This window comes from Rhagoletis pomonella, unplaced genomic scaffold (genome assembly GCF_013731165.1).
Source record: "Rhagoletis pomonella isolate Grant_MI unplaced genomic scaffold, Rhpom_1.0 Rhpom_scaffold_00013, whole genome shotgun sequence".
Taxonomy (NCBI): Eukaryota; Metazoa; Arthropoda; class Insecta; order Diptera; family Tephritidae; genus Rhagoletis; species Rhagoletis pomonella.
The window spans coordinates 14986157-15001357 of record NW_023458567.1 but is presented as its reverse complement, the minus strand read 5'-3'; the positions used below and the strand labels follow the sequence as shown (position 1 = coordinate 15001357).

Below are 15201 nucleotides of genomic sequence, written 5' to 3'. Positions count from 1 at the left end.
AACTCTGTGCACTGTCATCTGTGGCTCGATGATACTCCGGGATGCCAAGACATTAAGGACGATTCCTCCGAAATCCAACAAGAATTTCTCATTTTCTTTAAATACCAGGATAGTTTGATAAGCCGAAGGTTTTTGCTTGGTTTTCTCTCGCAGTAACAAAAAATGTAACACTCCTGTTAAGTACCACTAACCGGGACGTTACACATTCAATTATACATTAAGGCCGATTCCTCCGAAATCCAAATATTTTGCTGACATCTCTCAAAATTTGATGTAATTTCTCCATTCCACCAAAAGTTCAAATACCTGCTAGAGTTGGCATCTCTACATCGATTACTCACGGAGAATTTGCGAAACGGTCTCAAAAAGGAGTAATCCAATATTTTCCAGCTGGCGCAAGGACCAAACCTGCAAGGATATACTTATTTTCAGTGCAATTGTTTACATAAAATATTTAAAAGTTTAGGGTGTGAAAATCAAATATTAATACGAGTATTAATAAAAAGGTGTTTGTGTATAGATACTCCACTCATTAATTATAGAAGTGACGACACCAAATCGCTCCGTGTGTGGGCAGTGGTGCATCTAAAGTAGCGTTGGCAGGAGGAAACTGCAGCTGTCGAGTAATAGAGGCGCAATAAAACTCTTAATAGCTATTTAAACTTCACTCGCATATTTGTCCAAAAAGGCAGCGTGAAAAGGAGACTAGTGCTGTAGGAGGAGCGAACGTCTAGCAGCTTAAGAACAACTAGAAACAATTGCATTCCTGTTTTAGTTTTTCATTTAGTAACAATCAAGTAAATCGAGTGTAGGAAACATTGTTGCTAGGTTTCGACTCTACATGCCCGGTTTTCACATCAATGAAATGGGTGAAATGGTGCTGGATGCCATCGATGACATCGCCGTTGTTGATGTCTACGATTTAGCATCGGACATTGGCAAGGAATATGAACGAATTATTGATCGTTATGGTACTGATGCAGTTACGGGACTAATGCCAAAGATTATAAATACACTGGAGCTGCTTGAGGCATTGGCAACGAAGAATGAGCGGGAAAATGCGACTATACAGGAATTGCGCGATAAGATTGCACAACTGGAGAGTGAAAAATCCGAGAGAGCTGAGTACCGCAGGCGATTCGAGACAGTAAGTTTTGGCACAGAAAACACAATTTAGTCAATAATAATAACTTATAACATAAATTCTATTTACAGGAAATGGAAGTGCTGGAGGAGCAATGGCGTACCGAAACCAATGAACTGGTAGAAATGGTGCAGTCCTTGCAGGATGAGAATAAGCGACTTGTTAAGCAGACCCAAGATCTGCAGTCCTCTTCAGCACAATCTTCCGGCTTGGGTGCTAGTTTGACCGAAAGTATTATTAGTATTACGAATAATGAGCTGAATAGTGCGCTTACGGATACGCAAGTGCTGCAGCGTTTAAAAGATCAAATCTATAAACAGCGTGACGAATTGAAATTGAAGGAGCATGAGTTGCAGGAAAAATACGGAGAAATAGAAAATGTAAGTCAGCTGAAGAACAGGGATGGTATATACATACAAAATGCCACATCTTATCTTACAAAAGCACCTTTGTACATGTACTACATGAGCTTTATCATCACGGAATATCTAAACTATTCCAGCCAAAAGTCTATGTAGTAAAAATACTTAAACACAAAATTGATTACTTGCCTTAAACGAAAACTTAAACCAAAGTTTGTAGCCTATTCTATGTTCTACCCACACAACAACTCCTTCGCAACTTCCTTCCTTTCTGCATTCTGTAAAGTTTGCGAAAAATTAATTACCCTACGCTGCTATGCTACAACGCGCCTTGGCGATTTTTTCCATTATTCAGGTCATCATAAAGTGTATTTAACGCTCGTTAACTTCGGCTAATTTAATCAACTGGTTGGCAATTATCTGCAGCTGCCTGTACAGCAACAACGCTGAACCCCGGCTTTAAAACTTTTGCCATGCCATAACAGCGAGTTTTTATTGTATTTATTTGTGTTAGCATTTATTTTTATACTTGTTTGCTTTTCCTAGTATTTTGTGTGTCTTTTTTTTACGATCCTTCGCAAGTTATTATATGTTGTATGTATATATACAAATATTCTTTTCATTTTATTTCTCATCCATTGCTCTCCCCTTTAGCTGCATATACAAGTGGACCGGTTGAAGTCGTCCGCCCGCGATGCTCATCGCCGGCGCAAAATGCTACAAGCCCAAGTGAAGACGCTGTGCGAAGAGCGCGCTGATTTCCTTGCTCAACTACAAGACCAATACCGTGACATTAATCAATTACGCAAGCAACTTGGGTTGGCAGAGAAAGAGAATGAGGATTTGGTGAAGTCGTGCAGCGACGACCCGAATGATCCGAATCGTCCGCGCTACACCACGTTACAGTTGAAGGAGTTAATTTGCGAACGTGACGAATTAATCACTACTGTTGACAATTTGACCGAAGAATTGAAGGCACTCAAGCCTAGTAATGCGAAACTGGCAGCAGCGGGTGGCGCTGGTGGTGGAGGTGATTCTAGTTCGTATGATTATGATGACGAAGATGATGAGGTGGATGAGGAATCACAAGAAGCGCATGAAGCGGTGTGCGGCACGTGAGTAAAAAGCAACAAATAATAGTTTGCGTGTGTGTGTAGATGTGGATTATAAAGCATGTTGGGGTAGTTATTTTTTTTATGCTGTTCGGGTGGAGGCGGCTATGCTTGAGTGGCGGCAAGTGTCGCTTTCGACTTGGTGCGGCACTATTGTTGTATACATTCAAAAGTTGTTTGCTTTATAAATTTTTTATTTGCATTTGTATTATTTTCATTTCTTTAGTGTTGGGCTTCTAACCTCTGCTCTGAATTTTTAATTTTTAATGTTTTTATTGGCATTACATTGCTTTTGTACTCAGCCACTTCACGTTTAACCTTATGTCATTTACCTTTCCCAGGCCACCTGACCATGATGCACCCGTACAAGGACCTTTACCCTACGAGCCAGACGATGCTCCTTGGAAGAAGAGCAGTGAATCGGGTATACGCAAATTGTGAGTATACATTGCATTAAGTGATTTTGTTTGGGTTTAATGATTGAAAAGTAAAATATGGTCAGTAGTCAAATGCATAAACATTGTTCATCGCTAATTGAAGAGTTTTTTAGGCACTCGTAGACTAAAAAAATTTAGCGGTTCGACTGTAGCCGCTACAACAACAACAACAACAGCGGTTCGACTGAACGCCTTTCGAGTATCGAGCTGTTTGTTAACGAAAATGTTCCAATTTAATTAAAACAACTTAAATAACTTTAGTAGGTTTTACTTTGAATTAAAAAGAAATAATAAGGTTTCCTTTAAAAATTTTATATTTTAATAAGCTTCTATTAAAAGGGATATTCTAAAATAAACCTACAGCTAGCTAATAGTTAAAGAAATGTTTAGGAAACCCTTGAAATATTACTTTAAAGGAAAAAATGTCATATCCCGAGATAAGTTATTTTAATAAAATGCCATTGATATATTGAAAATTCTACTTTAAGCAATATTCTTTCTAAATCTCAATTTTCTTTCTAGCTTCCGCCGCCTGTTTTCCGACACTTCGGATACTTCTAAACGTTCCTTGGCCACACTGTCTAAAATGGCGCTCTCTGCTACACCTGGCAATGCGGATGTTAAGTAAATTGCTGTGCCATTGTATTGTCGTCTTTTTTGGGTGGTGTAATTAAAGTATAAAGAGGTCTGGGTACACAATTACATAGGCGTGGCGCAATTTGTTGGAAATAAATTTTGGAAATTGCAAAACGTTCCTTTGCAGTATAAAACTCTGTATTGCATAACAATTTATAAACATTATGTGAACGCATAGATATTAACACAAAAAGAGGACGATAATTGAACAAAATTGATATGAGGTTAACTTTATATTAAGGAAATGTGTGATGTTTTTAGAAATTTGTTGGCTGTTACAGCTTCTCAAATAAGTGATAAATAGGTTTTTATGTCGTTATAGTGCGGTCATTATTGCCAATTTGTGTAAAATTTGTGATTTTTGAGACGTTCAGCGAAAGTATGAAGCGAGTAGCTTATAATTTATTAAATTTCGGTTGCAAAAAATTAAGTGTGATTAAGGATTTTAAGAAAACACAAAATAGCAATAGCGAAATAGTTTAAGTAAAGTTTATGCCTTTGTGTAACACAAAATTATGTTACAAATTTTTTCAGGAACTTTTAAAATTTGCTCCGTTCGGGTATTTTTTTTGCCGCGCGTCTCATTTGTGCTGTGCCAGGCGCCAGCGATTCGATTAACCCTCAGCATTGTTCATTTATCGTCCGTTAATATTATGTAAACTAAAGCCAAATATGTTTATAAGTGTTTTCTATTTTATATACATACTTGAATATAATAAAATGTATATGTAAATACATATTTATTGTCCTCTACACAATTTTGCTATTTATTATATTTAATAAGTTTAAGTACACACCTGTGCATGTTAATATAAAAATACTAACGTTTTTGTATTTATTATTTAATATTTCTGTAAATAATTTTATTTATGTATTATTCTGTTGGGTGCTAAACCCGTTTTTTTGTACGTGTCGAACACGAAAAAAAAAACACAAAATAAAAATCTCCAAAAGTGCACGAACTCTTATAAAATATACCTATAACTTTTAAAATGTGTATACTTTTGTACTAAGTAATAGAATTTGTTGCTTGATGCGCATGTAATTATCTCAAAAGTATGTTATTTAAAAAAGGTTACGTACATAAATGAGCTAAATATGCTTTTTGATGAGACATACATACATATCGCACACCGTTTTCAAAAGGGTCACAACTCAAAATAATACGTTCGTCAGAAAGTGCGAAAAACTATTTCGTAGCACATGCTAATCATATGGGCAAGGGCGACTTTACCATAGGTTTTTTTTTTTTTTAATTATAACAGAAATTTTCTCCAGCTTTTGCTGAAAGGTAAATAAAAGCTCTGTAGATTTTTAGCGCAGAATTTCGGAAATGTTAAATTTTGAGCTGTGTCACTTTTGAAGACGGTGTGCGATATGTACCTTGTAATTGGCCTCAAGTGAATTTATTTGGTTACGTTATTTCTTTCCTAATGAACCCACTACTTCTTTAAAGACGTTATTTATTTAGACTTCGCCCCGTAAAAACTTATTGTTAAATTTTGTTGAATTAAGGGTCGACTTAAAAGTATGTAACATACGTATACGACATGTCGACTTACGTACCTACGACAGATGGGTCTACGTAACCGGAACGAATCAGACTTGTATATGTTGGAACAAAGACTGCTACTTCAGCAACATTCCTCAAACCAACATGCCCTCGTACGGGTATATTTTTGATTTTTTTTTTTACTTGTAACTCGATTTGGCAACAGATTTTATTAGGCTGAGTCCTAGCGAGATGCAGAACGATTTTATTTTCCACAGATGAAAATTTAAGCGATTCAATCCTCAGGTGTAACGGAGAAAAGGCGTAAAGTTCGGAACCAAATTTGCCATTGCGACCTCCACACATAACTTACTTCGGTTAAGCGGGATCCTTACATAGGTTAGATGAAGCTTCATAAAAATCCATTGGTGGGCTGAAACTATAAAGATAACTATCACAAATACAACGCCGGCCACGTTGCGGTAAACGGAGGAAAGGGAAAGACCAGGTGGCGAAGGAACTGGCTTCACTTGGCATTTCCAATTGGGGTCAGTTGGCACAGAAGAAAAGCGACTGGCATGCTTTGTTGGACTCGGCTAAAATCGCCTAGGCGGTTACAGCGCCAATCAAGGCATTTCATTGCATTTGTGCATTTATATTCGACGCATCAGAAAACTAATTTTTACTTATGTTATGCAGCGTATTCTTTTTAATCAATTGCTACTATGAAATAATCGGTCCTGTCGCGAATTTCACGCGAATAAATATTCCCAAAAATTATAAAGAAAACAAACATGCTATGCCGTTGGCCGCAAAAAGTTGGAGATCTTATTTGGCCCTCCCTGTAGTAGCTGTATAATTGCAATATAATATTTTTTTGGTTATATCGTTTTTAACTTTTCTGAAAGCTATTTTAAAGAAAATAATTTTTCCTGTAAAATTAAAAATTTTTTTTTTTTTTTTAGAAATTTTTCAAACAACTTTTTTTTGTGAAATTTCTATCTTTTTGTAATTCGGGGCTTTTATTTTATAAGTAAACTTTTTTTTAAAAAAAAAGGCCTTGCCAAAATTTTTTTGGCCTAGCCCATATTTGCAAGTAATTTTTTAAACAACAAATTCAAGGATTTTTAATTTTTCTACCATGTATGTATTTTAAACAGAATATTTTTAATCAAACAAAAATTTGTTTAATATATTCTAGCATGTTTCAGTTTTATAATTGCAGTAACAACGAAATATGTACATATTGTAAAAGAATGTTTTTATCGAAAAAAAAACCATATTTTTTCTATCTAACAAGACCCGAAGCAAATCCGATTGCTATGAAAATTGTTTCCAAGAAATTTTTAAATTTCACTGAAAAATTGATCAAATTGGTAAAAAACTATTAAAAATACGATTTATAATTTGCAAACCCAGTGTGTGACGCTTCCACGATTATATGCACAATTTTGTGCCATAAATTTTTGGCTCGTTCACTTAACAGCTGAAATACCACTTCCTAATTATTAGTTTTTTATGTACTATACCTACAATACATACATAAATACATATATTTATACAATGTAGTAAATCCTAAAATAAAGTAGGTAAGTGACAGATTTTCAAAACAATATGGGTAAACATGGAAACGCGTAAATGTCTCGTAAATAAACCGATTTTCCATACAAAATTAAATAAGTTTACGAGGTTTACCTGGTTACGAGGCATTTAAGCGTTTAGATTTATTACCCTAACGTGTTTTAGTAGAGATAACATGCGTTTAAAATTTAATAAAAAAAGAATGTAAAAAAGGGAAAGAGAAAAAATCATAAAAAACACTGCATATAAAAAATGTAATGAACAGAGATTAAGAAAAATAATATGAAAATCGAAAACTAACATACATTTGTGGAATAAGAGTTAGTTGGAAGATATGTTTAAAGCACAATAATTTTTTTGTTGGCATCCTTGACATCGCTTCGCCAATTGCACGAAGAATCTCTTACAAAAAATATCATACAAAAACACACATCCATACTTACATAAGCACATGCATATTTATGTACTGTACATACCCTGCAGGAAATGTATCTAACTATAAGTTAACTTCAAGTTGACTAGTACATATACATATTTGTATGGCGATGGCCGCGAAATCGTCAAGGGTGGTTACCTCTGCATTAGGTGTTAACTAACTTATAACTAACTACTTTTGGACATAAAATATCAATAAGAAAAATATATATATTTTTAAACTTTTTACTTGTTTATTTATTTACTTTATTTAACATCACATATTTGTTTACATATTCTGCTGTAGGCGGTCCCATATTCGAGTTCCGTCTGACATATCTTCAAAATGATAATATAAAATTTTATTTGTACTGTATTCGAAAAAATTTATTTGTGCTGAATTCGAAAAATTTATTTGTGCTGAATTCGAAAAATTTATTTCTACTGCATTCGAAAAAGTATGGGAAGTGCAGAAAAAAAATTATATTCAAAGTAAAGTTTGTTTGAGGATATTTAAACAGGAACTTGTTTAAAGAAAACAAACTCCCGATAACGTCTGTATGACTTTACAACTCACTTAAAACTAGTTTTGTCATAGCTAATTAAAAGTGAGCTATTGGTTATTTTTTATCAATTGATAATATTTTTCTGCAGGGTGTGTACATTCACATAAAAAATAATATATTTTAATCACAAAAAAAAGAAAAAAATTATAGTGCCTCAGCAGCACGATATTATGCATTATCTACGAGTAACATTGAGTAGCTGACTAAAATATGAAAATCATTTTAACAAAAATAAAATAAATATTTTACCAATATTGATATTGACAAAAATATTGTATTTGTAGTTTCAATAAAGGACAATGTTTGTTGAGTAGCGCAAAATAACAAAAATGTATAAAAATTTGTACTTTAGTACAGTGATGGGCAAAAAAGTAGCACAAACAAATTTATTATTTTTTTAATATTTTTTCTAAAAAATTACCTCAGAACATAGCATACCATTTTTTTAAATTACATCAACGGTATCGAAATAAAGAGATTTTTGGAGATCCAGCTCACATAAATTTTAATATTTTTCCGAATTATTTTGTCGGAAGTCTTAAAATTTAATAAAGGTTATGATTCCGGTAGGAAAACCTACATTTTATGGTGATGCACCCTTATGTACATACATATGTAATAGGGATGTTAATTTTTCCGTTTTTTACGATCCCGGGATTTAGATATTCATTACTTTTCAACAACTTAAATCGAAAAATTGCTTCTATCTCTCCTATCATAAAATTAATAATAATTTAATGGGTTTTTTTATTTAAAGTGGCGTTTTTATTTTTTCTCTCCGATGCCAGGAATCTTGGCATGTAAATACATATGTACATATGTATGTGTGAAAAATACTTTATATAGAAAAAGCATTATTAAAAATCTCGCGAGCCTAATGGGAGCTTTATAAGAAGCTTTGGATTTTGAAATATGTTCAGACATATGAAGCTTCCGAAGAACAAAGATTTTCTTCAGTGAGTAAAAAATTTAAAAAAATTTATGATGCAACTCATTTAATTCTAACTACAATACGAGAGAAGTGATTTAAGAAAGAAAAAAATTGTGCTAATTTTTTGGCCACCACTGTATATTTACATTAATTCGCATAAAAACTCGCATATTAATAACTGATTTAGAATTGAAATGTTATTTGAAAGAAGCGCATTGACTTAAGTACTATTTGTAGAGTACAACATTTTTAAAAGCGCAAAAATAAAAAAAATAAAGGAAATTATGAATAAATAAATAAAAGCATTAAAGTATAAATAAAACTATATATCAACTATTAGCCAATTAATTACACGCAAATGCACTTATACAAAAAGTAAAAACAGTTAATTATTGTAGCTATTAAAATTATAAGAAAAAAATTAATTCGCAAAAACAAGTACCAAAAAAATAAACATAATTTGCATTTTTCACACAAAATTTAAAAATAGTTTTTCCCCACATTTGCTTTAAATACAAAAAGCTTGCGGCGAAAACTGTAAAAAGTTTGGATTTTCTTTAAGTATTTTAATATGTATTGCTTCGACTTTTTTATTTATTTTTTACTTTCATTTCTTTATTAAATTTTGTTTAGAAACAGCTTGCGCCTTTTTAAGAATGTCTGTCAGTTTAGAGAGAAAAACAGTCTGATGGTCCAAATTATACAATATATTTCAACAAAACAAATTTTTAAAAACAAAAATATAAATTTGACACACTGCTATAAAAGCACAAAAAATAAATCAATAAAATGGACACAAAAAGGCAATTTTGCATGAAAACATATATATAAAACTATACTACATGTATAATTCTACGTAAATACAACACATATTAAGTACAGTTATTTCCAGTTTATTTGGAACGGTAGCACATATCAAGAAAAAGCACACAGAATTGTGGCTTTTTATATGGACGATCGGTATATTCAAATAATATTTTATACTAAGTATACATATACATAGAAACATATATTTCTTATTTATTTAAAAAACGTGCCAAAGAAACTTCTTAAAATTAATAAAAACTTAACAAGAAGTCCAAAAGAAGCATGTAGTGTAAAAAGCTCTGTTGAGTTCGATAAAGCGCTACACCAAAGTTTCAATGCGATTGAAGATCCCGTTACGTGAGCCCCGACTAAAAAGGGACGAGCTTTTTTAAGCTCTATTGATTTTATATAGGAGGGCACGGAGCGCTTTTACTCCTTTTGAATCTGATAAACATCAGATTTGAACACAGAGAGTTTTTATTGTGTCAATAGAAAGTCTATAAAGAGCTGTAAAAAGCTTCTCCCGTAAGATATGTTTTTTTTTTCGGGCTGATATACATTTTGCTGTAAAATGTGTTTTCCGTAAGGCTAAATACGTTTCGATTGATACTGGTCCATATAAAATATCTAACTACGTATATGTTTGCATATGTTTAACTAGAAAGCTTAAAATAGCTCTACCCGCGTGCCACGTTTTGCTCGTCACTGCGTTGTATAGAAAAGGGTTCGCTTAAAGCTGGCAGAAATATTTTTAAGACTTCTTTGCGGTATGAACTGACAGCTTCCGGTGGAGCACAGATTTGGGGGCCAATTCTGGTACTATGAAACTGATTTTTTAGATTCAACGACCTCAGAGCCCTTTTTCAAAAGTAAAAAGTAAATATCTATATGAAGGATTTTCTTGAAATGTTACTATAAATTTTGCTATCCGTAAAAAATAATCGACTGAAATCGTTGGTTATAAAATTTCATTGTTCATGTTTAAACTAAAAACAAAGGCCCGTAGTCATAGTCAAAATAAAGTCGACTTTAAAGTTAGTTGCAGCTTTTTTGACAGATATCCCATTGAAAATTATGTCAAAAAGCTGCAACTAACTTTAAAGTCGACTTTATTTTGACTATGACTACGGGCCAATGAGTTTTTTTTTTTAACTTAATGAAAAGCTTTTGGAAACACATGAAAGTAAAGCTGATATCGACAATTGACGACCAAAAACAAAATATGTCCAAAAAAGCTTTTAAAAACTATTCTAAAGTTTCAAGTTTTTTTACAAAAATTCATTGAGAAAATTTTAAGAAAAGCCATTTAAAAAAGAAGCAGGTATTGAAATACTTAGAATTATTTTTTTAAACATCAAAATATTTCGGAAATCTAGAAATTTATGGCGTTTCAATCTGTGGTAGGAATAATGAAAACACATGGAGAGCATTTTTAAGCTTTCCTAAATTTTATATCCTTTACAATCAAAGAATGCTTTTACTCTGTGCGCCCGTACGCAAAAAGTCTATAGAAAGCTTTCAAAGAAGCATTGTCCGCGAGGATAAAAACTCTTTCTGGCCATCACTGCTACTTAAAAGTTGACTTAACCTTGCGATTCAGATTATCATAGAAAAAATAAACGTATTTTTATGGTTAATTTTAAGATCTTTTTTGAACGTAAATTTTACCGATACAAAAACGCAAATTCAAAATAAACAAGCAGTAAAGAATTTTAAAAGTGCAAAAAAATTAAATGAGTTAATAAAAAAAAATATGTAAATATTATATTTGCAAAAAATATGGATCCAAGCGTATGCACATTTGTGTGTATACATACAAACAAATTATATACTAAATATATAAAAATGTGAAAGGTCTAATTTTAAAATATTCACACACATTAATATGCGCATATGTATGCTAATGATAAATTTTAAATTTTAACAAAAAACAAAGACCAAGAAAATTTTTTTGATTCGATATTTTTATTATTTAGCAATATATTAATTTAAACTTAACTGTTATGTTCTGTACTATGCTATTTTTCTTAATAAAAAAAAAAACATTATTTTGGAATGTTTACATTTATTATTTCTGAAATTTTTTCATACTCATATTTATAGTATATGCCAGAGTTGTAAAATATGCATTAAATTTATAATGCATAGCATTTTAATGTTAATGTATAAATTAATGCATTTTTGAAATTTAACGCAAATGAAAATTTAAATGCATTAATTCCGAAGAAAGAATGCTAATGATTTAGTTTGCGTTAACATTACTATTTTTAAATAAATGCTACTGCATAACTTATTGCATTAAAAGTGTAACATGCATTCAAAACCCATTAACTAATTTTATTTTGAAATAAAAATTCTTTGTTGACGTTGAGGGTAGAATTTTGAGGTCAAAAAAGATAGTGGCGGAAGTTAAGGCTGGAATTAAATGGCAATTGTCCCAAATAGGTAAAAACACATTAGGGCTGTTCAGGATCTTGTGCATATGCTCTTGCATTTGCATAGTCGTTGCATTTGTAAATTCACAACAATAAAATCACACGGTTGCCATGACAGCAAGCATACAATTTGCAAATGCAATTCTAACTGCAAATCCAAGACCATTTCCACAACATTCTGAACAACCCTATTGTCATATGGAACTAAATTACGGTTTATTGATCAAAATAGGTCTTCATTTGTGTACATGTGCTGCTAAATATAAATCGGTATGCATCATCAACAAAAAAATCTACATACATTGCTTTTATTTGCATAAAACATCTAACAATGTTTATACGAATTTTTAACAAAAAAAAGTTTTAAAAGTAAACATAATAGAATAAAGCTGAAAAATCTATTAGTAATTATTCGAAGTCCTCCCAAAAGAAAAAAAAAATAATGGTTTTTATTAAACGAGCAAATACATTAAAAATTTGTATGCATTAACATTTTTTCATTAGCATATGTTTGGCTAATTTAATGAAAACAAATTTCATTAGCATTATATTTTTTTAGAGTTAATGCATTGAAATTTTTATTTGCACTAAATTTCAAAAATGAATACATTAATTTTTTACATAACATTATTGCTTTAAGTACCATTAATGCATTAAAAAATTACTGCTTTTTACACAACTCTGGTATATTCATATTCCTATTCATATTCATATTCCTTTTCATATTCATATTCATATACATTTCGTATTCATACTCATATTCATTTCATATTGATATTGATATTCGTATTCATATTCAATTTCCTTAGTTAGTATTCATTTTATATCCATATTCATATTCCTAGTCATATTCATATGCCTACAAAGTAATTTTCATGTTCATTGTAGGCTGTGGGAAGAGTTCGATATCACAAACTTCTATTGTTTGTGATTGACACCAAAATTCTCTCTTCGGTGCTCTTCGGAAATCGATGAAGAAACTGTTGTTGTTTTCCACAATAATTTGTTATTAAAAACGCCTCAAGCTCTATAAAATTATTGAACTGATTTGTTATATTTACGCAAAAAAAAGTGAAAACAAAAATATTTGTTTTTTGCTAATTATTGTTGAAAATAAAAATATTAATTTTTAATTTTTAAAAATATTTTTTTTTAATTAAAAAAAATATAAATTTTTCTATTTTTAATAATATATATTTAAACAAAAAAAAATATTTAGAAAACTCAATCTTGAAAAATATTGCATTTTTTGTTTGAAAATCGTTTTTAATAAAGCTTATGCAGTTAAAAAAACAAACTAAAATTAAAAAAAAGAATTTTGGTAATTTTTGTACACACCTTAAAACTTTTTTTTAGGTAGAACACTTTCAATAAACTTTTTGAGTTCCTTATTCTTTTACCATTTTGCGAACAATTCTTCGTAAAATATTTAAAAACTCACATGCCAAATTTTTTCGATGATTGTTAGAGTATAAATGCAAACATATGTACAATATGTACGTATAAACATGTTTACAAAAACGTTTACAAATGGAACTAATAGAGAGAATATCACATTGAATTATTATATAAATAAATAGTTATGTTATCACCAAGTTAAGCTGACTTTTTCTTAAATTTAAACAAAGCCACAACATTAAAATTTCTACATGCCCATGCTTCTGACCATTAGCCTAATTCACATGGTACTAGCTAAGTCATGCCAATTGAGCCAATACATATGTACGTACATACATATGTATATAAACACACCCGTAACGTCTACTTGTCCCATTATCGCCTTGCTGCAGTGCGCCACCGTAGACCGTGTGAAATGGACCTGCTGTCCAAAATTTTTGAAACTATTTTTCACACACTCCTCGTCCTAACTGCCTTGCGCCCAGTTCTTCACCTGCCACTGCTCAACACCGCCTGGCGTCTGCTCTGGCGTTGGGCGGTCTCAGCGGCATTGCGCTGTTCGACAGCATGCGTACACTATCGCCACTATTCTGGTATACGCTACCGTCAACGTTCGCGCTGGCCGTACGATACTTGCCTAGTCTTACAGCTGAATGTGCAGATTGAATTGTTGGAGTTGACTCTGAGGAAGCTGATTGCTTACAATAGCGAGCGGAAATCGAAGTACACCCGTTGTCACGGCCCTGTCTGGCGGCCCTGTGAGCAGTGGGAGTTCGAGGAGTTAAATGCGCTTCCTCTAATTTACGGACACGTTTATGAAGCAGTCGTTTTGAGCCCACTTGCAATGCCTATTGGATCTATATGGCGTTCTATAATGGAGGCAACTAACAGCGAATATTTAATATATAATAGTGCCACCACTTTGTCTTCAGTGGTTCGTGTGGAAGGACTGTTCTGGTGCACGGAAAAAAGCGCAAAAAAGGTAAGAGGCTTCTACAACTCCATTTATTTATTTATTTGAAACCATTGAATTTGCAATAAAAATCAAGTAAGCATTCTGGCTGAATTGAGTTTAATAATAAAAATATTTTGCTTTATGTCTTAATGTTGTAACATAAATGGCGGGCCATTGCCTGCCGAGGGACGCCCGCTGTTAGACTTTTTTTAATTTTAGATGTTGCTCGGACCAGGAATTGAACTCAGGTCCGCCGGAGTGGTAGTACGCACCTCTAACCACTCGGCTCATGTACATATTTAAATGTGCATGACGCAGAATATTTGGGAGAGCTGAATTGTGTTCAATGGAGCTGAATAGCGGTTTTGCATTGGTTGTGTTCACAAACTGAGATAATAAGAGCATAATTCTATCAAATATTCGTTCCGCTGAAAATCCAAGTTAGCTGAATTAAATTAAATAGGACTGAATGCCTTTATAAAGTTGGTTGTATTCAAGAACTGATCGCTTAAATGTATAACAAAATTGAATATGCATTATGCTAAAATTAATGTTAATAGATTTGTAAAATTGAATGCCATTTAGTGTGTTTGTTAACTGAATGGTAGCAATCTGCGTAGCATTTCGAAGATGGTTGTGACCGCCAACTGACCTGTTAAATAACTAGTAAACCAAAAATTAATTGTGCTAGAGATTCAAGTTAGCTGAATTGAGTTGAATACACTTGAAGTGTAATTTTCGTAGTATGCGAAAGTTTATTTAAATTTTACACTCATAAGGGGAGCTGAATAAAGTTTTTTTGCGAACAATACATTTCTTAACATTAAGATAAATCTGAAAAACACTGAAAATCAACTTAAATACTTGTTGGATTTCATTTACTATAGCTGAATGAAGTTTTTTTTTTTTTTGAATCAAAGGTTTGTAAAAT

At 32.1% G+C, this 15201-nt stretch overlaps 2 protein-coding genes across 2 annotated transcripts in view; both read left to right on the top strand.

Moving 5' to 3' along the window:
* LOC118748873 (microtubule-associated protein futsch) overlaps nucleotides 1-15201 on the top strand; it is a 509684-nt gene that overhangs the window by 379867 nt on the left and 114616 nt on the right. The window lies entirely within an intron of this gene.
* LOC118748870 (RILP-like protein homolog) lies at nucleotides 270-4234 on the top strand. Its single transcript, XM_036483591.1, has 6 exons — nucleotides 270-460; nucleotides 521-1147; nucleotides 1216-1524; nucleotides 2161-2621; nucleotides 2960-3055; nucleotides 3578-4234. The coding sequence occupies exons 2-6, from the start codon at nucleotides 842-844 to the stop codon at nucleotides 3681-3683; spliced, it is 1278 nt and encodes a 425-aa protein (XP_036339484.1). The 5' UTR covers nucleotides 270-460; nucleotides 521-841; the 3' UTR covers nucleotides 3684-4234.